Source organism: Phocoena phocoena, chromosome 16, assembly GCF_963924675.1.
Source record: "Phocoena phocoena chromosome 16, mPhoPho1.1, whole genome shotgun sequence".
Classification (NCBI taxonomy): Eukaryota; Metazoa; Chordata; class Mammalia; order Artiodactyla; family Phocoenidae; genus Phocoena; species Phocoena phocoena.
In genome coordinates this window covers 25,626,625-25,646,454 of record NC_089234.1, presented here as the reverse complement: position 1 = coordinate 25,646,454, position 19,830 = coordinate 25,626,625, and the positions used below count along the sequence as shown (strand labels likewise).

Here is a 19,830-nt window from a genome sequence, read left to right as displayed (position 1 = left end):
AGATCATGTTTTCAGATACCTGGACATGCTCACCGTATAATATTTATGACATGGGAAAATACTCATAATTTAATGTAAGGTGAGAAGAAACAGTATAAAACTGTGTGTACACAAGATTATCCTTGTGTTCTTGTGTGTACACACACACGTACACGGCACACATGCCTAGGTGAGGTATTAGAAAGAAATGCTCACCAATTGCTCAGAATGGTTACGAGTGGTTGGTTTATAGGTGATTTTATTTTCTTCTTTATTTTTTTCTGTGTTTTCCAAAATTTCCACAATGTACTGTCTAATTTTGTTATTACAAAAAAGTCACAGAAGCTAGTGCAGAATTTATATCGCACATATAAAATTAAAAAATTTTTAAAACATAAACAGTGTCTTTAACTTGCTTATTATTTTCTATTTCTGATAATATTGTTCATCATTTAAGAACCACAATTTAAAACTAAATGTTGTCCTACTCTGCCTCTGAGGCACCATAAAGTCCACTTTCAGGACGGCACCCTCAAGTCAATAATTTTGGGTTTTGTTATTTTAATAAGATCAATATCTTTGTAAACTCAGATCAACATTACTTTTTTTTTTTTTAACTAGCAAGTTGGAGTGCATGTTGATGTGTGCACGTGCCTTGCTTTTATTCTGAATCTCTACCTTCCTTTGTTCCCAGACTTTCTCAGGGTAGTTGAATGGGAGAATGAGATGTGGAGCACTGCCTGTGTGCACCTGGTACTAACCCACACCTAGATGCTTCCTGACCTTTGCTTCTTCCTTTGGCTGTTGTTGGACAGTCAGTCTTTTGTGGCCTGTTGCAGGGCGTCCTGGCAGTCATGGAGCCTGCTTCTGGTTGCTTTTCCTTTGTGTCAGTCAGAAAATGAGGGTATTTTTCTGAGAACTGAAACCAATGACAGGTTGAAAATGAAAAGTTTTAAAGCAACAAACGTGAGAATTCAGCATTTTCTAATTTCTCCCAGGTAATCTGCCCCCAGCGGATCACCAAACGGAAGTCTCGTTAATCCATACTGTTACCGCTTCAATTCCAAGTATTCTTTTCTCTAAACACCTTAATCACTAGTATCATTTTTTTCCATCCATTTGAAGTGTAATATCAAGTTGTGTTTATATCTATAGAAGTAGAAGCATTTAGCCCATCCCAGATGTCAGAGAAGATCCTTCTAAGGCTGCTAAAGCACCCCAATGTCATCCAGGAGCTGAAGTATGATGAGAAGAACAAGAAAGCCCCAGAATACTACCTCTACCAGCGAAACAAACCCGTAGACTACTTCGTTCTCATTTTGCAGGTCAGAAGAATTAATCAACAGTTGTTTGATCTTATTGAGTACCCACCCTTCCAGTTTGGAGGAGACTTGGTATAGGTGAATGGGTGTCAAGGATATAACATACTTAATAACTTCTGGGGTGGCCTTACAGTGGGAGAATTTCATCTCCCTGTTTTCGTATCTGCAGACAATTTCAATATAAAGCAATGTTATTAATTTAATTTCCAATACAGACGGGCACTTAGTGATTGCTGAGGCATTGAGGCATTCATCTGAAGAAGGGTGAATTTAGGTGTTTGTATTTTTTTTTTTGAAGAGTTTGGGGAATTACCTGTGCATGTCTAAATCTTGGCTGGGCATTTGAAATTTAAGTGTTGTGAGTTCCTTGAGTCTTCTTTTTATCATCTTTTATTTCTTCCGCCCCTTGTTACGACTTGGTCTTGCACAACTTCCTAGAGATGCCTTATGATCGCTTCCCTTAACGCCATGAAAATAATCCATTTATTATTGTTTTTATTCCTGATTACTGCCAGCTTCTGTTTTATTGAGGAACTGATGGGATAATCACAGCCTCTCATGGCAGTGGTAACTTACCTCCTTCTCACTGTAACCTAATCCACTGTATAAGGTGAGAAGGTCCATCCATTTGAACCCTCCTAAGGGCCCTAGAGGGGCTCTTGTGCTTGGATTGACAGGAGGCCCGTATTATCTCAAGTTTCACTTGGTAGCGCAGTTCTTGGCCTGGAGACCGAGATACATAGTACAGTGAAGAGCATGCTAGTTTTATTGATTTCTTGTGTCTCTTTATTGAAGAATTACTTTTACAGGAATTCTGAGTGTATTTCAATATAAGAATACTAGTCCCTTAAGCATTCTCCTGTTTCTTGGTTACTTCCTAGGTAAGAATTGGAGGGATCTTTATAAGAGTATAATTAGCACTTGGTAGACCCATCTACAATTTACGTTGAGTCCAGCAAGTCCCAATTATCTAAATGAATCAAGATGTTTCTCTTTATCTGAAAATAACTCTTATCAGATGTCTAGATGTTAGAAACTCTGGGAAGTGTTGTGTTCATGCCCCGTGTTTGGACTGTATAGTGAATTCTGGAAGCAGAAGTGAGGAACTGTAGAAAAGTCTATGGATTAACCAGGTATATGCTGCTTTCATATAGTGTTTCTTGGAAACTTCTGTTTGCAGGTTTTCTAAGTCAGTACCCTGATTATTCTACTAACCTTAGTCTCATTCAATCCTGAATTGTTTTTCTTTTTCTCAGGGGATAGACAAGCTTGAAACTCTGAGGGGGTTGGGAATTTATTTGATTTACTACAGTGAAGGAGTAAGGCATTCATATTTCTCATAAAATCTAGATGTGAATATTCCTTAAACCTAGAGAAACTGAATGACATTTAAGACAGTTTATTTAGAACTTTGAGGATTGACATTGTGAATTTCAGTAATATTAGAAACTCTGTGGCTTTCAATCGTCGATTTTTATATAGTTAGCGTTTATGAATTCTGATTCAGTAATGCTCTATTGGTATGTAAAAAAGCCATTTCCTGGCTGGTGGATCTAAAAATAGATTTTATGGAAGAGGGACTTCATAATTCTTGTCCCTTTATAAGTAAATCTTTAAAGATATTTTTGATAGGTTTTTATGTCCATGTACCTATATTTGAATACCTATGTCATGTTAAATATTTTTACACATGTGACAAGTTCTTGGAACTGACGATGTCATGGGAGTTTTTTTTAATTTTTATTTTATTTATTTATTTTTGGCTGTGTTGGGTCTCAGTTACTACGTGCGGGCTTTCTCTAGTTGCAGCGAGCGGGGGCTACTCCTCGATGTGGTGTGCGAGCTTCTCATTGCGGTGGCTTCTCTTGTTGCGGAGCATGGGCTCTAGGCGCGCGGGCTCGGTAGTTGTGGCTCACGGGCTCTAGAGCACAGGCTCAGTAGTTGTGGCGCACGGGCTTAGTTGCTCCGCGGCATGTGGGGTCTTCCCGGACCAGGGCTCGAACCCGTGTCCTCTGCATTGGCAGGCGGATTCTTAACCACTGCGCCACCAGGGAAACCCCATCGTGGGAGTTTCATAAAGATTTCACAGGTTTATGGAGGTATTCAAACTGTAGAGTTTGGTGAAAATCATGTTCTTGAAGGCCAGGCAGTTACCTGAGGTACCCAGAGTATGACAAAATGAAATATCATAATACCCTGTCAGTCTCGCATAGCCATCACCATTTACAGAGTATATTCCACCCTAAAATATCACTAATCCATCATTGGAAATTCATTCCAGGTTATTGAGCATGTTCTACTGCATTTCGAGAGCATTAAACCAGAGGAAAGCAGCTGTAGCTGCCTTCCCTTCCTGGCCCCAGTGCCAGCGAGCTGCCGTCTTCAGACACTAGAAAAACTCTTTTATTAAGTAATTGATGTTTGGAATACAATTATAACTAGAAACAATCACTTTGAGTTTAAACCCTAGATGAAATAAAGTCTAATTTATTCGAAGCAAACCATTTAAGTAAGCTTACTTAAAAGAATATCCTATAGGTTATGGGACACATACTGCATATGAATAAAAAGGCACTTTCAAGTTTTATCTGAGAAAGTAGATTTTTAAACTAAAATGTATTGTGATAAAAGCACAATAAATAGTGGAAGAAAACTTTATTGGCTCTACATGTCTTTAATAACTTAACAGAATACACATATAAAAGTAGGAATGGGTAGGAACATAATCTTGGTGGGAAATTTTTTCCACCATCATAAAAGAGCAAGAAAAAAATGTTAGAGTTTTAAATTGTGTAAATAAAATTAACCAAATTGAAGAAAATTAAATATAAAGCCAGGGAAATACACTTAAAAAAAAAGTTTTATGTTACTTCTTCATAAAAATTGGTCATTTGTGCTGTCACATGTAAATTCTAAAAAATTCAGAAAGATAGAAATTTCATAAAACTACCTGCACAGATCATAATGAAATAAAATTAGACATAAAAATGCATAAGCGAAAAGTACTAAGCTATTTTAAAACTAATCAATTCTCTTACAAAGGTTTATACATAAGGTATAGAATAAAAGACTATTAAATAATATAAATACCGTATCCACAGTATGTCAAAGTTTAAAATTTTATTCCTCTAGGTATTTACATAAGAAAAAAATCTCTGATTTTCTATAATAGAAAAAGAGCAAAGCAACAAACTAAAAAGAACAAATTAAATAATAGTGTCATGAAAATAACTTTTAAAATGAAAACGTTTTACATCCCATAAATAAAATAAAGATTGGTTTTTCTAAAAGATTAAAAAAATCATTATTCTATTTGCATAATTAATGTGATAAGAGAAAAAAGAAAACTAGAAGTTCTCCCTTCTCCCCCAAAAAGCAGCTAGAATCAAAGGAATTGCTTGGGGAAAAAAAAAAAAAATTAAGACTCTAAAGAACTCAATTTCTGTATTGTACAAATAGAACAAGATGATTTGATAGTTAAATGCATTCTTTACGGCAGTATGGCCTAATCTGAAGTCTGATAATCTGGACCAGTCTCACTTGTCCACATTGATGGAGAATTCCTAAATAAAAAGGTAGCAGTTAGAGACCAATAACGAACCGAAAGAGCTATTCACTGTGACTGTGACTGAATTAGGATTATTTTAGGTATTCAGGGCTAGTTTAATAGAAGGACAACAAAACTAAAATATGCCGTGTTAATTAGGGAAGCAGTAAAGGAAAAAACCCCTATGCTTAAATCAATAGATATCAGGACAAAATTAAGCATCCATTCTTGATTTCTAAAACAAACCAAAAACAAAAAATCTTTGTAAAAATCCATGATGAACAGTGAACAAAAAAGAAAAAAATGCTGTAAACCAATCCCATGCTTAAACTGGCAGCTTCCTTTTGGGAATAAATATATAAAACCCCTCATATACATGCATTTCAAGAAATCATTTTTTATAAAGCTTTTTATGCAAATAGATTTATAGCAAATAAATCTATCAATTATAATTAAAGTAGTAGAAATAGTCCATATGTCTAAGCTAATCAAATTTCAGTGTGGATAATATGAGAGATCATTATGTGGTCATAAAAGAAGTAGAAAGCGTGTACAAAAATATGTCAAAAAAGATAATGTGCCTGTAATTATAACTATTATAAGCCATTTTTCTAATATAGTTGATATTTTACAGTGAAGTATTTGTTGGTCCTTTGCGGAGTAAAATGTCTAAGCAGATAAAAAAAATCATTGTTCTTACACAACACGTAATTAGGTTATGATTTTAGTAAATATAAAGAATAATAGGAAAACAAGAGGAATAGCTTTTTCCTTTGCCAATTATGTAATCAATGGAAAGGGATGCTTTTTTTCCTGGGGTTAATTTTTGTTGATTTCATGCCCCAGTCGTTTTATTGTTCAATTGCCCCATCCGCTCTTTTCCTTTAGGGCTTCTGACGTAGATTCGAAAGGGTTTTTCCCTACGGAGTGAAATCTGTTCTTTTGTGGAGGTGGCAGGTAGCATCTTAGAACTGAACAGCCTTTTACAATATTTAGTATCATTTCACTTGTTATTGGGAGAGAATTGAAGCCTTCAATACCAAACCTTCTCAAGGAGTTTTGAGTTGCAGGGTCTCCGTGTCCCAGTGAATAATGTTTCCTCACTCTGGAGTTGTGTACAGATAACACAGCCATGTTACAGAAAAAAATTATTTAGATACCTAGTGTTGACTCTATTTTTTAAAAATTAAATACGTATAAATATAAAACTAGCATGAGCTCCTTTTGAACCCTTTGAGCTGAGAACTCTTACATAGAACAATAAAGAAAACAAGTTTGTAATTAGTATTTTAAATGTGTAAATGACACTGTTTGGCTGATAGGCAAGTGCCACTGGTCGCAGGACGGTAGCAGGGAGCTCTGGCGCTGGCTCTTGCATTCAGCACACTTAGGTCCCTGTGTGCCTGGCAAGGATGGCACCCTCCAGCCCTGTGCTCAGTTTGAGCTACTCTGTACGTTTGTGCAGTATGTTGTATTGTTATTTGGCCTCCACTGGGTGTGACCGGATTATTTGTATGTTTAGTCCTCCCCTGTTCCTTTCTCTTTGGCTCAGTGCTTCTCACACTTCAGTGTGCTTGGGAATCCCTTGGGGATTCAGTACGTCTAGGGTGGAGTCTGAAATGCTTCATTTCTAACAAGCTCCCAGTTGGTTGAGTAGCAAGCCTTAGCCACGATGATTCACGTAGTAAGAACAACTGAACAGATTTGAGCACTAAGGCAGATGCTGCCACTGACATCTGGTGGCAGCACCAGATAGCCTGAACTATATGTAAATTAATTTTTGACCGTCAAAAAAAATTTTTTTTTAATTTAAGTGTTTATGAAGCAAACTTGCTGAGTCCTAGGACTACATCTGTGGACTGCAGATTGAAAAATGTTGCTAGAGGATGTCTGGGTGGTGCATCCCCTCTTACTGGGCAGTGCTGGTGAACACAACCTAGCACTTGTGCCCCTGGCATTTCATTACCTCCTTTTAGGTGTCAAACCCTATTTTGTGATTTAAAAAACAAACAAAATTAAAAAAGAACTCAATTCCAGAGTGAGCAGGAGACCAAGCAGATGCTCAGCGTGTGGGATCTGAGGGTCTTCAGCCTTGAGTCCACGGCTTCCACTGAGCGCTTGATCTAGTTCGTGCCAACGAGGATAGCTTAGGCTTCTGCCTTGAGGCCAGGTACAGCACGTGACTGCTGGGTACTTTGTGGATCCTTAGAAACTTTGAAAAGAGTTGTCTAATACCTTTTTCCAAAGGAAGGTAGGATTCTGTAGTAGTAACTTTACTCGGGGAGCCAGCTTTGCCTGGGGCAGTGAGGCTGTCTTCTCATTTTGTCAGTTTACCAACATGAAGCCCTAGCTTCCTTTGGGAGTCTGTCCTGTCTCGATTATTATTCTTCTGTGTGTGTGATATACTAGACTAAAGCAAATTCGTGAATGTTCCAAAAGTAAAATTGATACGGAGCTCCTTCCCTATATGGAAGAAATTTATTTTCTGAGAAGACACCTGATTGAACTTGGGCCAGGCAAGCCGTTTCCTTATGGGGTAGCCCTGCTTTGTGTACTGGTAGGTTTACTCGAAAACGGTCGCTTCTTTGAGACACTGACACACATAGATGAGTAAAAAAAATGTGTTCACTGGATGTTTCTAAAACTTGCCTACCAGGAAAGCTTCAGTCCTCTAGAGGAGGAGGTGGGGCTGGGCAGTTTTTTAAACGTTTGGACCTGTAGAGCTACAGGATGTTAGGACTGAGAGAACCACGGTCTCCCCTCCTTTGCTGCAGTTTTACAACTGCAGCAAAATTAGTCTAGTGCAGTGGTTCCTAAATGCGGATACTTGGCAAAGTTTTCGCCAGTTTGAGGCAAAATGAGAAAAATAAAAACAGTTGCAGTGAGTTCTTCATAAAGCTGTGTGTATTCAGCTTAAAGACCTGTTATTCTGAAATTATACATTTTCTATATTTTGGGGGTTAAAATGTCTGGGCTTTTGTGGAATGATGGTCACAGTAGATAGCTGTGTTTTAAAAATATCTTTATTTTATGAAATAAAAATGCGGCAACCCTCTCGCTGTTTCTGAAAGGAAGATGGATTTTCCTAGTTCTTGGAATCCAAGCAGCTGGGAACCACTGACCTAGTACGCCCGCCTGTAATCTGATGGATCTAGACTCCAGAAGAAAGATAGCGGATCCTCTCCACCACCTGCCGGCCTGTCTTGCGGGGCAGGGAGAGATCAGCTGAGGGGCTGCAGATCTTCGAGCAGCTGTCCTAATTTAACTTGCAGGCTCACAGCTGCTGGGGGAGTCTCTTGAGAGGCCAGGGTGCACAGAGGTTCCAGAGCTGGCACCCATTCGCAGGGACACGGAACACAGAAGGCCCTGTAGCTTGTTTAAAAAAAAAAAAAAAAAAAAAGGATCCAGATCAACAGGAGATCCATAGAAACGATATGAGGCTCTACGGCATTTGATCCTTCCTCCTGATTTTCTGCATAGAAATGCAGGTTACGTGATGGTCCTACAGACACTTTCGCGCTTACAGTCACTGAGGCAGATGTTTTCAGTTAGCGTATACGTACATCCTAGCTCTCTGATACAAAATCAGGGGTTAGTCCATGAAGAAATGGATAAGTAACTGAAGGTATACACAGCGGGCACCTCCATTTATGCTGCTCATCGTCTCTGAATATTGTGTCCCTGCCCCCCTCTCTTAGGGACCTTACATCCCATTCTTTCCCACCAGCTTTTGGCTTTTGCTCCCTGAGTTCCCACCTTCTCTCTCTCCACTAACTTTCCGCCCTTTCTGCCCCAATTTGCCTAATCCTAAACAAGCCTCATTTGACCCCAAGGCTGCTGCCAGCTCCCCTGCGGCCCTGCTGCCTGTGCTTTGTCCCTCTTGCCCTCCCTTCCCTTCCACAGTCTGATTTCTTCAGGAAAAGACTCCCTGAGGCCACAGTGGCTGCCTCCTCAGTGACCCTCTGACCATCCTTTTACTCTGAGGTTCTTCCCTCTCCCAGCTTCTGTGGTGACAACGGTTGTCCGGTTCTACTCATATCCGTTTTCCCTTTGGTCCCATATTTGTTTCTTTTTCTCCTCCTACTCCCAGTCAAGGGCTATAATTCCTCATTTTCTCTTCTCCTCTCTCAGACCCCCGTCTCCAGTTCTGACCTTTTCCGTGACCTTTGTCCTTCCATTTCAGCCTTTTTGATGGACTCTTCAAAAGGCCTTGTTTTCTTAGAGGGAATTTGTCCCCTCTTCCCGGCCCCCATCACTGATGCATCCCCTTCCCAACATTTCCATCTCCACTCATGGGGTCCCCGTTCTTCAAGTCGCTCAGAGCAAACTTCTCTTGTGATTATTGACGCCCCCTCTCTCTCCTTGCGCTTCTTTCTCCCTTACGGTTTCACCAAATTATGTTGATTCCTTATCCATAGCTCCTCTCATAGTGATCTTGCTCCAGTCCTGTGGTTACTGCTCTCGTGTACGTCTAGACTTGATCCTCCTGAAACCGTATTCCTCTGCTCAAGAACCTGACCTCATTAGCCCATCCTTCAAGGGGCTCCGCAGTCTGACCTGCTCACCAAACTGCTTTTCCAAGCCCATCTCCCCTTCTTTCCTGGCAAACCCACTGAGCCTGAAAGTCTGCTGTCACCCACCTCTGACCTTCCTCAACACTGTTCCCTTCCCTTGACTCAAATTCTACTCAGATTTTCCTTCCTGTATAAAATTTATCTTTATACAAGAACAGGAAGAATTTTTGTTTACTGCCTTGCATCGTTGAGTTTCATGTGCTCTCCCCTTTTCTGGACTGTGTGCTCTCCCCTTTTCTGCATTGTATGCTCTTGGAGGAGCAAGGGCTGTCTTCTCACAAGGCTGCACAGCCTCTCCTGAGGACCCTACATGGTCAGGGTTTTTAGTGCCTGTTGGTTTGCAGGTTGATTTTATATTATAGCAAGAGAATTGTTTGGAGAGTGATAAAACTAATATTTTCCATTGAATGAAGGAAAACCCAAAAGAGAGACAACAGATCGTTTTCTGAAGAAGGGTTTTGAGAAAGGGCTTCCATAACTGGGAATTTGGTATAGAATAATAGGGAGTGATCGCAATGATGGAGTTTGCGTTCGTAGGTGGCACAGTGTAGCCACCTGGTGAAGAGTTTGTTCTTCGGTTACTTTATCTTTCTGAGCCCTGCTCTCCTGATTTATAAGACGGTGGTAATTGTGTCTGCTTCCTAGACTTGTGAGCGTTAAAATGGATTCATAAGCACTGTGAATTGTTAGCACAGTTTCTCTTCAATAAATGGTAGCTTAATTTTTGTTTACCCATAGTAAAGGATGCACCATAAACGTACCCTCCTACTAGAGAGGCAATAATTATAGGTAAGGTGAGCCAGTGCTGTTCTGATCCTTGACTTGGAAATCTAGAATGCAACTTGCTTATGAAGGTTTTCCAATAGCCCAGAAAAGGGTTATGGTGCTAGAGGGATGAATAAGGCACAGTGTGTCCCAGAGGATATGATGAGAGGGAAGAAGTTGTAGTCAAGTTAGAGGAAGGAAAGAAAAGGGAGAACCTTAGAAGAGGTTTTGTCCTGATGGGACGAGATGACTTAAGGTGCTTTGCTGAGAAGTACCATGGTGTCCCAGTGCCTCTGGAGTGTCTGGATGACCAGGGATTGGCCTGCGACGTGTCTGCTCAGTTGGTCAGGACCCATGCTAGGGAGATAAGAGGGAGTTCTGCCGCTGGGAGCCGGTTTAGTCCTCCCTGTTTCATGGTGACAAACCATGTTGGCCCTTGACCCTGACTCTGCTCTGACTCAGCCTCCCGTGGAACTGCTTGGGTGACCGTCACTGAGCACCTTCTCAGCGTTTGTCGCATGGGTGGAAAAAGAGCCCCATCTTTCACTTACTGGGAGGGCTCTCAACCCACGGACTGGGATGCTGGGAAATATTGAGTGGACTCGTGGAAATTAAACATCACATTACTTTCACCTCTGCATCTCTAGCTAAATCCAATTTTTCATATTTAAGATGAATTAACCCTCTCCTCGATCTAGGTGGGAAAGATTATCTGAGGCTTTTTTTTACTTCTTTGGGATTGTTGGGAAAGGAGTTTAGACAAAAATCTGAGGAAGGACTAAATCTTGCATAGAGTTTGCAAAGAAATTCATGTAATTGGACTGAACGTGCCCCCTTTTTTCTTTTCACAGGGGAAAGTGGAAGTAGAAGCTGGGAAAGAAGGTATGAAGTTTGAAGCCAGTGCTTTTTCATACTATGGTGTAATGGCCCTTACAGCCTCCCCAGGTGAGTTTCCTTCTCAGCCTCAGGGCAGGGCTAGGTTTTAGGAAGTAATGCCCTTGTATTGTCATCTTTCTGTACCCGCCGGCTAACCCTATTTATTTACTTTTGAACTTTTTATTGAAGTGTATCATGTATACAAAAAATACTGCTCACATCATACATATATACCTCCATGAATTTTCACAAACAGAACTCTCTTGTGTAAACCAGCTCCCAGATCAAGAGACAGCACATCACCAACCCCAGAGAACCCTCCCCCAACCCTCCCCTTTAGTCACTATCTCCCCCAAGAAACCACTGTCTTGACTTGTAAGCATTGACTAGTTTTGCCTCTTTTTGAACTTCAGGTAAATGGAATTATACAGGACATTTTGCATTGAGTCTGGCGGCTTTTACCCAGTGTTGTCCTGGTCGCACTCATCTGTCCTGCTGTGTGAGCTTGTACTGTTTCTTCTCATTGCTGTACAGTGTTCCATGGTATGAATATACAGCAGTGCATTTATTCTTTTCACTGCAGATGGACACTGGGGTAGTTTCCTGTTTGGGGGCTACTCCGAATTGTGTGTCTGTGACACTGTCCGCGTCCTTTGGTGAAGACATTTCTGTTGGGTGTACGTGTAGGAGTGGAATGGCGGGGTCGGCGTTAATAGTTGCAGCCCCACAGTTTCCCAGGGTGGCCGAGGCAGTCACACTCCTGCCCGTGCTGACCGGGGTTCCAGTGGCTCCATATCCATCACTTGATAACTGTTGACTCTTTTAGATGTTAACGATCCTGGACTTTTTTTTTTTTTTTTTTTGGACTTTTTAAAATTTGCATTTTTCTGAGGGTAGTTGAGGTTTTAATATATATCCATTGCCTATAGCCAGCTTTTCTCAACTAGAGAGCTGGCCAGTTAAGTCAGCCAACTAAGGGTGGGTGTGCCGCGGGGTATCGACCTAGTGCTCTGAGCACAAGATGCCAGAAAGCGGTGTCTGTTCTAGTAGGAACATGGACGCGGATACTTGGCTCACCTCTGGGATGGGACTTGAATGGTTCTTTGCACCACTTGCTTTGCTACCTTATCCCCGCTGGAACAGGGCAGGCAGGTAAACAGGGGCTGCAGTACCACCTTGTGGCCAAAATACCAAATGACATGCTGTGCTAGGAAATAACCTTTTATAAACCTCAAACTTTAAAATAGCCGATCCTAAAAGAATGCTGTCACTTCTGAAAACCAGTCTCAAAAAGGGGAGGGGGCACCTGCAGACAAGTCTGTGTTGTGACGTTGGTCCTCATCTACTGCTCCACACAATGTCTCAGGCGCCCAGAGATGTTAACAGTTAGAAAGCCAGGGAAATGTCAAGAATTCTCTGACATTTCTAAACCTCCCCGGTCCCCGATGCATCTGCTCACTATCCTGGTGCAGGTTTTTGAGTCACATGGGCCAGTGTCCCCATTGTCTAGCACCCAGTGTGAACAAAAGCCTGTCTAACCCCACTTAATTAGTAGGTGTCTGCTGTCAACTTCAAGGTGATCTTCTGTTTTCACTGCTACTGAGAGGACGGGGAGATTCTTAACTAGGCCAAGACGACCTCGGAGACAGCCTGAGTTCCACTTATGGGTTATCTGACTGAGAAAGGCCCTTGGCTTCCTCGTTATGAAAAGGGTATAAGGTTACCTCCTGTGGCTGTTAGAAGAATAGAATGTGATGATACTCACATGAGTACTCTGTCACCTTTAAAGCACAAGAGGAAATGTTTGTTTAACACAAGTAGGTGTTGCGATTGTGACTATTGCTTGGCAACCACCCTCCAATTTGCCCCAGGTTGGCAGAATCAGGTATGTAAGGTGGCTTTGAAAGGGCAGCTAGAGGAGTAACTTGTACATTTTTATGCATCACTAGTTCTTGAACCCTAAATATTAGCCCAGTTCATATTAAACCATGGATTTATACAGGGTAAATCACATTCAGGAAAGGAATTGAAGAGCAGGCCTTCCATATAGGAAGTGTGTGGGGCTGCAATTTCCTACCTAATGTGGTAGGAAATGCTCGGAAGGGAGAGAATTTCATTAACGGCATCTTATTTACTTCAAAGCCCAGCGTTTTACTTGACTTTACATTGAGGATTCAGGATTTTGTATATTCATTGAGATGCAGTAATAAGTACAATAATCCCAAGGTAATGTTTCTATTTATTAATGTTGATTGCCTAGAAAGACCCTACAGTAATCAGTTATCAAGACCGACCCAGTTATTTGTCAATTATACCTCAAGTTAAAAAAAAAAAAAAGCAAAAAACAAAAACCTGCCCAGAAAATATGACCCCTGCCTGGTAGGGCATATTGACTGACTTTGGTCTGCCATTCCCAAGAAATCTGTATATGATATTCTTTATTTACCTTCCTCTAATACTTTGAATTGCTATGGAATACTGTGAAATTTCAAAACATCTGGTCAAAGTTACAATCAGACCAATTAAGCATGTAAATGAATTGAATCATTTTTTGCCACAGATAGGGATGCTGTAGGCTGTGCTGTGAACAGGTATCGAGGTGCTGGCACAGGCAGCTTGGGTCATGCTCTCGGGGCAGTTGATGAATCAAGCTCCCCTTTTGCGTGGCTAGCTGTGATTGAAGTCCTTGAGAGCACGTTTTGAGCTATAAACTGCAATGGGGTATTACTGGCTTAAGAGGTTTCTAGGTTAGTAAAGAAGCATGCGAGTAGGATTTCTCCCGATTTCAGCCTCCCTGTGTTCCTCTTCCTGGAAAGCAGTGTGTGTTCAGTTGATTTATATAATATCATATAGGCTTCTGCATTTCCGGAACTGAACGCTCCTATGGGTAGAACAGGTATCCACTCCTGTCCCCTGATTACAGAGAGCTCCTTTCTTGCCTTTTGATATGGTCTCACCCTGTTTTTCTCCATTTTTCAGTTCCTTTGTCCCTGTCTCGTACCTTTGTTGTCAGCAGAACAGAGTTGTTAGCAGCAGGTTCTCCAGGTAATTCTGCATGTTTCCTTTTCATAATTCTGATTGCCTCCGTTGACCCCACCAAAGCCCAGCTGGCCGGGTCTGCCCCCTTTATTTGGTCAAGGCCATTTTCAGTTCTTCTTTGAGCTCTAAAACTCCATGGTTCTGTGACTAATAGTGAGCTATCCAGGACAGCATAAGCCCACAACAGATGCGCAAAGGGTTTGGGAGATGGGAAGGGAATCTTGAAACTGGGAAAGGGAGAGTGGGTCTGACATGAGTTCCCTGCGTGACCCATCCACACCGCTGACCTCGGATTTTCGAGGCTGCCCTTTGGTCTTTTGGTGACCTCAGCAAAGTCACGGTGCGTGGAATTTGCAGAGGCCCCAAACCTGAGGATTCTTCTGCAGGACACATTCAGCCGAAAGGACTATGAACATTTCTTGGCGAGGCCCCCAAATCTCTGTTCCTTTGGTCCTTTTTGTGGCCTCCCTGTGAACGAGGCGCATGTACTTCCACCCTTCCCCGGGCGGTGGCCCCGCTTCCCTCTCGCTGTCTTTGTTCTGAAGTTAGTACTGTGCAGAGTCCTGACGAGCTGCTGATTATTGCCCCGCAGGAGAGTATGCTCGTGCCTGGCTAATATGTCCAGCTGCTAAGAGAAAGGCAGAGGTTTAATCTCTCTTTAATTAAAATTGCTGGGCTTTCCTATGTGGTAGTACAACTTTTCTGTATTTATTTTGCTCCATACAGCTTATATTTTAAAATCTGGCCGATGAGATTTGCATTTCATAATCCAGCTTCTGCAGAACTCTTAAAATGCGGATGTTCGGCAAAGGAGGCAATACTTGTCTTAGAAGCTAATATTCCCTCAGGTCTTTGCTCTTTAAAAAAAATTGCGGGTGTTTGGGCATAAGATATTACTCATGGGGCTATTTGAATCAAATCCGCTGACAGAATATACCCGTATACACATATATGTATACGTAAATATGTATTTATGTGTATGTTTGTATTGTTTCCTCCCCATTTTATTTGCTGGCATCTGCTACCAATTTAAAATGTCACAGATGCTGAAGTAAAGCGACTTTTGGCCGAAGCTCAGGGAAATGTCATTTGTGTCTTACTTTTTCCGTAGAACTTAGAGATTTCTTAGTTCTGCCCATTCCATCTGATCTAGTGATGAGAAAATCCACTTTGCGGGCCCAGGCCTTCGAGGTGCTGGCATTACAGTAATATGATACCTGATGAATGGGGTTTGAGCTACACCACTGATTTCCAGCCAGTTCCACACGGTGCCTGGTGGCTCTAAGGGTGGAGGCTGGGAATGTTTCTTTATTGTGTCTTTCTAGCTTACTAGCAAATGAAAGCATCCCTAGGTAGGATGAATGAAATAAGCCAAGACCAAAAAGCAAAGAAAACAATTCTGAAAAGGCATAAGAGGAATTAAAATTGAAAGTCTTTTTCATAATTATTGTCATAAAACCGTGGCACATAAATTTGGCAACAAAACATGACCTGCACTGGGAGGTGGCCACTTAAAGTCTTTGTCCTCCTTGGTATGAAGACCCGCACATCTCCCCACACGCCGATGAAAGGTGACTGTGCTGCTTCCTGTCGAGTTGCAGAAGAGGTCCTGGAAAACGGTCTGCTGCTCCAGACTGTGGCTGTGATGCCAGGCAGCGGGTTCCTGGCAAAGGAGAGGGTTCATCTCTCAGAAAACAGAGGGCAGTGGGTTGAGGGGAAGCTGACTGGGAGTCTAGATACTTTGGGAGACCAGAGAAATTGCCCTGTAATCCTCCGCAGGAGAAAATAACAGGAGATGGAGAAGCACTGCCTAAGGCCTCAGACGGCGATCTGGCCACGCACAGGGTCTGACCAATAAGGAAATTGCCCTTTAAACGTTTTGTTTTTATAACCTTAAATCGTAACCCACCGAAGGGAACACCATTTCAGAAGTATCTGTAGATTTGGGGCTAAAGCCCAGGGATACAGTGGGATCCCTTGTTTCACAGACTGTTCCATCCATCAGCCTGTGGGAAGTTATCACAAGTACAGAGTAGCTTGATCCTGAGGGTAGGCGCGTGGTGGAGAGGTCTGGGATGACACTTATGGGAAAGAATATAAAAATGTTAACAAGCCTCCTTTATCAGGCACTTACTGGGTGTCAGATGCCGTGCTAGGCACTTCATATACCTTATCTCATTTTGAATCTCCATAAGACCTTACGAGGTGGGTGCTATTACCGTTCGCCTTTTACAGATAGGGACTCTGAGGCTTAGCAAAGTTGGGTCATCTGATCAAAGTTGGGTCATCTAAATAGGAAACATCTGATAAATTAATTTGCCTTGTTCTCGTAGATAAGTGGAAGCAACAAGAGGAACTGCTATTGAGTGTAATTTTGACTAACAATGGAAAATTGGTTCATGACATGAAAATTGTAGGGAAAGTGGTTACATGAAAATTTTAGGAGAAAGGGGACTCGCCATATGAGGTTCCTTGAGTACTTGCCATGTTTTGTTCTGCATGTCATGTTTTAAGAGGGACTTTGCTGGGACTTCCTTGGAGGTCCAGTGGTTAAGACACTGCACTCCCAATGCCAGAGGCATGGGTTTGATCCCTGGTTGGGGAACTAAGTTCCCGCATGCCGCACGGCATGGCCTAAAAAAAGAAGAAAAGAGGGACGTTTGCTGAATGGACTCTCAGACAATGGTCAGGATGGGGTAAGTGGGGGGGGGATAAAACATGTGAGGTGAACAGTTGAATCATTTAGCCCAGAGAGGAAGTGACTTAGCTATCTTCAGACTTTTAAGGGCTATTCCAAGTAGCAGAGGAAGGGAAAGCACTCAGTAGAGCTCCACAGAGTGGAGGAGAGTGAAGTTGGGGAAGCAGATTTTGACGGGTGTGATGACAGACTTTCCGATAGTTGAAGGGTGGGACCAGCTGACAGCCAGTCAGGGATACATTGGAAAGAGGAGCCAACCATCAGGTGGGAGAATTGGTCCCTTTCAATCCCGTGATATTGTACAATTCAGCGTGGGCACCCAGTTGATATTCGTGCAATAGGTTTGACTAGAGAAGCAAAAATGGAAGAAGCCCTGGTGAGGGTGTGGGTTTTATTTTTAATGAAATTTATTAGAAGCTATGGTGAACATGCCTCTAAAAGCAGCAACACTTAGATTCACCTGGATTTCCTTTGTTTTAATGAAAGAGTACTGTCGATCTCATTGAAGACTCCCCCAGCACCTAAGGTGACTAATCAAACCGTCTCAGGGTTTGGTGTCTTCCAGGGTTCTTAACAATCCTGAGATGTCCTCGGGCTGCCTGACAGGGATTTTACTGGGGTCAGAGGCAAAGTTAACAGGTTTGGCTGCCAGGTATGGTATAAGCAGACAGAAGCGTTTTGATCCCTTTAAAAACATGTACTCATTTATGAACGTTCAAGAGTCCTTTGTTTTTGCTTCTGGCAAAATAATGCAGCGCTGCCTTCCTACAGCCCATGTTTCGTATCAAGTAGCTCCTGTGTCTCGGACCTCGCCTCCCCAGCCTGTGCTCCTGACACAGTGTGCAGCCACGGGGTCTTTGCTCTTGGAAACTCGGAGGATTGGGTCTGTTGGCGTGGACGGGGGCCGGGAACGTGCTGCAGGAGACCCTGCAGCTGGGCTGCATGGCCGAGGCGTCTGGCATAAGTTGATTGAGCTTGTCTATTCATTATTCTTGGGAAAATAAAGAGCTTTGAGTTGTGTCTACCTCACTTAAAAGGCAGTTGGGTTTCTTCTCCTTTTCCAGGTGAAAACAAGTCACCTCCTCGCCCATGCGGCTTGAATCACTCGGACTCTCTCAGTCGCAGTGACCGGATCGATGCGATAACGCCGACGTTGGGGAGCAGCAACAATCAGCTCAGCTCTTCATTCCTCCAAGTCTACATCCCGGACTACTCGGTGCGAGCCCTCTCCGATCTCCAGTTTGTTAAGGTAAGAGGAGACGACGGCTTGGCAGGGCCCGGCAGGTGGCGGTCAGCTTCCACCGAGAGCGAGAGCGTTTGGCTCTGCGGCCTCTGTGCCGAGCCTGCCTCGGTCATTTTGCGGGCGCCCTGCCTCCAGCTCCTGTGCCCTGACTCTGGCTGGGGAAGAACATCGGTCTCCTTGGCTCTGTCCAGTGAGCTGCCAAGTCACGTGTGGCTTTTTCAGGGAACGAGAGCTGGAGGGGGTAAGAAAATGAGTAAACGTTTCCAGCCGGTCTTCACGAGAGACGGAGCTCTTTTCTTAGGCTGAAATAAAGATAGCTTTGGGGGGGATTAGCTGATGGAAGCCATTTTCTAGTCTCTGTGAAATGTCGAGACAGAACTTGGAGATGGCTTATTATATATCAGCAAAAAGTGTATTGTTCACTAGAATCAACTTGAACTTTAATAAGTGGCTCAGTTTATACTCAAGGATGGTTTTCTTCTAGAGCAACTGCTAGGGGCCCTTCGGGGGACGTAAGGTGTAATAAATACCATATGGAGACAAGAGAGCCTAAAAATAAACATTATCTCGGTTTGTTTTCTGTACCATCTCCTGGCCTCAGATCTCAAGACAGCAATACCAAAATGCCTTGATGGCATCCCGGATGGACAAAACTCCTCAGTCTTCAGACAGTGAAAACACTAAAATTGAATTGACTCTTACGGAGCTGCACGACGGGTTGCCAGACGAGACGGCCAACCTGCTCAATGAACAGAACTGTGTGACGCACAGCAAGGCCAACCACAGCCTGCACAGCGAGGGCGCCATCTAGAGCACCGGCCTCGGCCTCCGCGCCTGACCGTGAATCCCATTAGCGTGCGCTTGTGTGCCATGCTGCATCCTGCACCGTCCTGAGACCAAAGACTTTGTCCCCTTCCTGGAAGCAGCAGAGGAGGCCGGGGAGGGCAGGAATGGAAACTGGAGACGTGAAATCGACAGCCAGGGCGTGGCATTCGAGATGATGGAGATGAATTTCTTCCGCCCAAATAGAATCATGTTTATTTTTTCAGCTGTACCTTTTATCATTATCCACTCTCCTCCCTCGATTTGCATGAAGTTGAAAATTGTTGCGATTTATTTTTTTCCGAGAGATCATGTTTTTAAAAAGTGTCTTTTGCAGAGTTTTAAATTGTTCTGTCTGAACTCTGCTGTGACCCCATGATGTAACCTTAGAAGGATGGACTTGTCCCTCCAGTGGCCTTCCTTGGCCCCTGCCCCAGGGAGGGGCACCCTTCCTCTGTGCCCCAGCGGGTGTTGCTGTCGAACTTCAAGGATGAATGACACAGACCTGCCCAGGCTGTTGGCCCTGAAGGGTGGAGCCTGCACAGGGACCTGCAGCCTCTCTGAGCTCAGTGTTGTTTTAAGTTGATGTTTAACGGTGTCCCTTTCCCTCAGAAAGGTTTAACGTTTGCTTGGAATGTGATTTTGCTCCCACTCTAAGGAATTTTTATCACCAAAATGAATGTTAATGGATTTTAAACCTATGGTTTATCTTTGCAAGAGGCGAGGTGGCTTCACCCCAACATTCCCACAGCCTGGGGCCTCCAGCTCAGCCAGGCCTCTTCTGCCCCAGCTTACGGAGCGCCGTCACCCACCGCCCCGTCCTTGCTCTTGTTAACCCACGATGCTGCTACACAGATGCCAAATGGAAATCTTCCACAGGGCCCTCGAGTAAACTCGTGGTGTGGAGTCCACGCTCCTGCCCTTCCCACTGGGATGTATGTCATTGTCAGAAAAGGAGTCGGACC

The 19,830-nt window shown here is 43.0% G+C and overlaps 1 protein-coding gene across 2 annotated transcripts in view; it reads left to right on the top strand.

Annotated features, from left to right (window-relative positions):
- The window catches only part of CNNM2 (cyclin and CBS domain divalent metal cation transport mediator 2), a 139,685-nt gene extending 120,126 nt beyond the window's left edge, over nt 1-19,559 (top strand). The window contains exons 4-8 of one of the 2 annotated variants that reach the window (XM_065893816.1): nt 1,135-1,304; nt 11,039-11,132; nt 14,043-14,108; nt 17,865-18,049; nt 18,645-18,854. In XM_065893816.1, coding sequence (XP_065749888.1) covers nt 1,135-1,304; nt 11,039-11,132; nt 14,043-14,108; nt 17,865-18,049; nt 18,645-18,854 — 725 coding nt within the window. Of the gene's footprint in view, nt 1-1,134; nt 1,305-11,038; nt 11,133-14,042; nt 14,109-17,864; nt 18,050-18,644 lie in introns of both variants that reach the window. The other variant, XM_065893817.1, reaches the window with a different exon arrangement.
- Nucleotides 19,560-19,830: the final 271 nt, after the last annotated feature.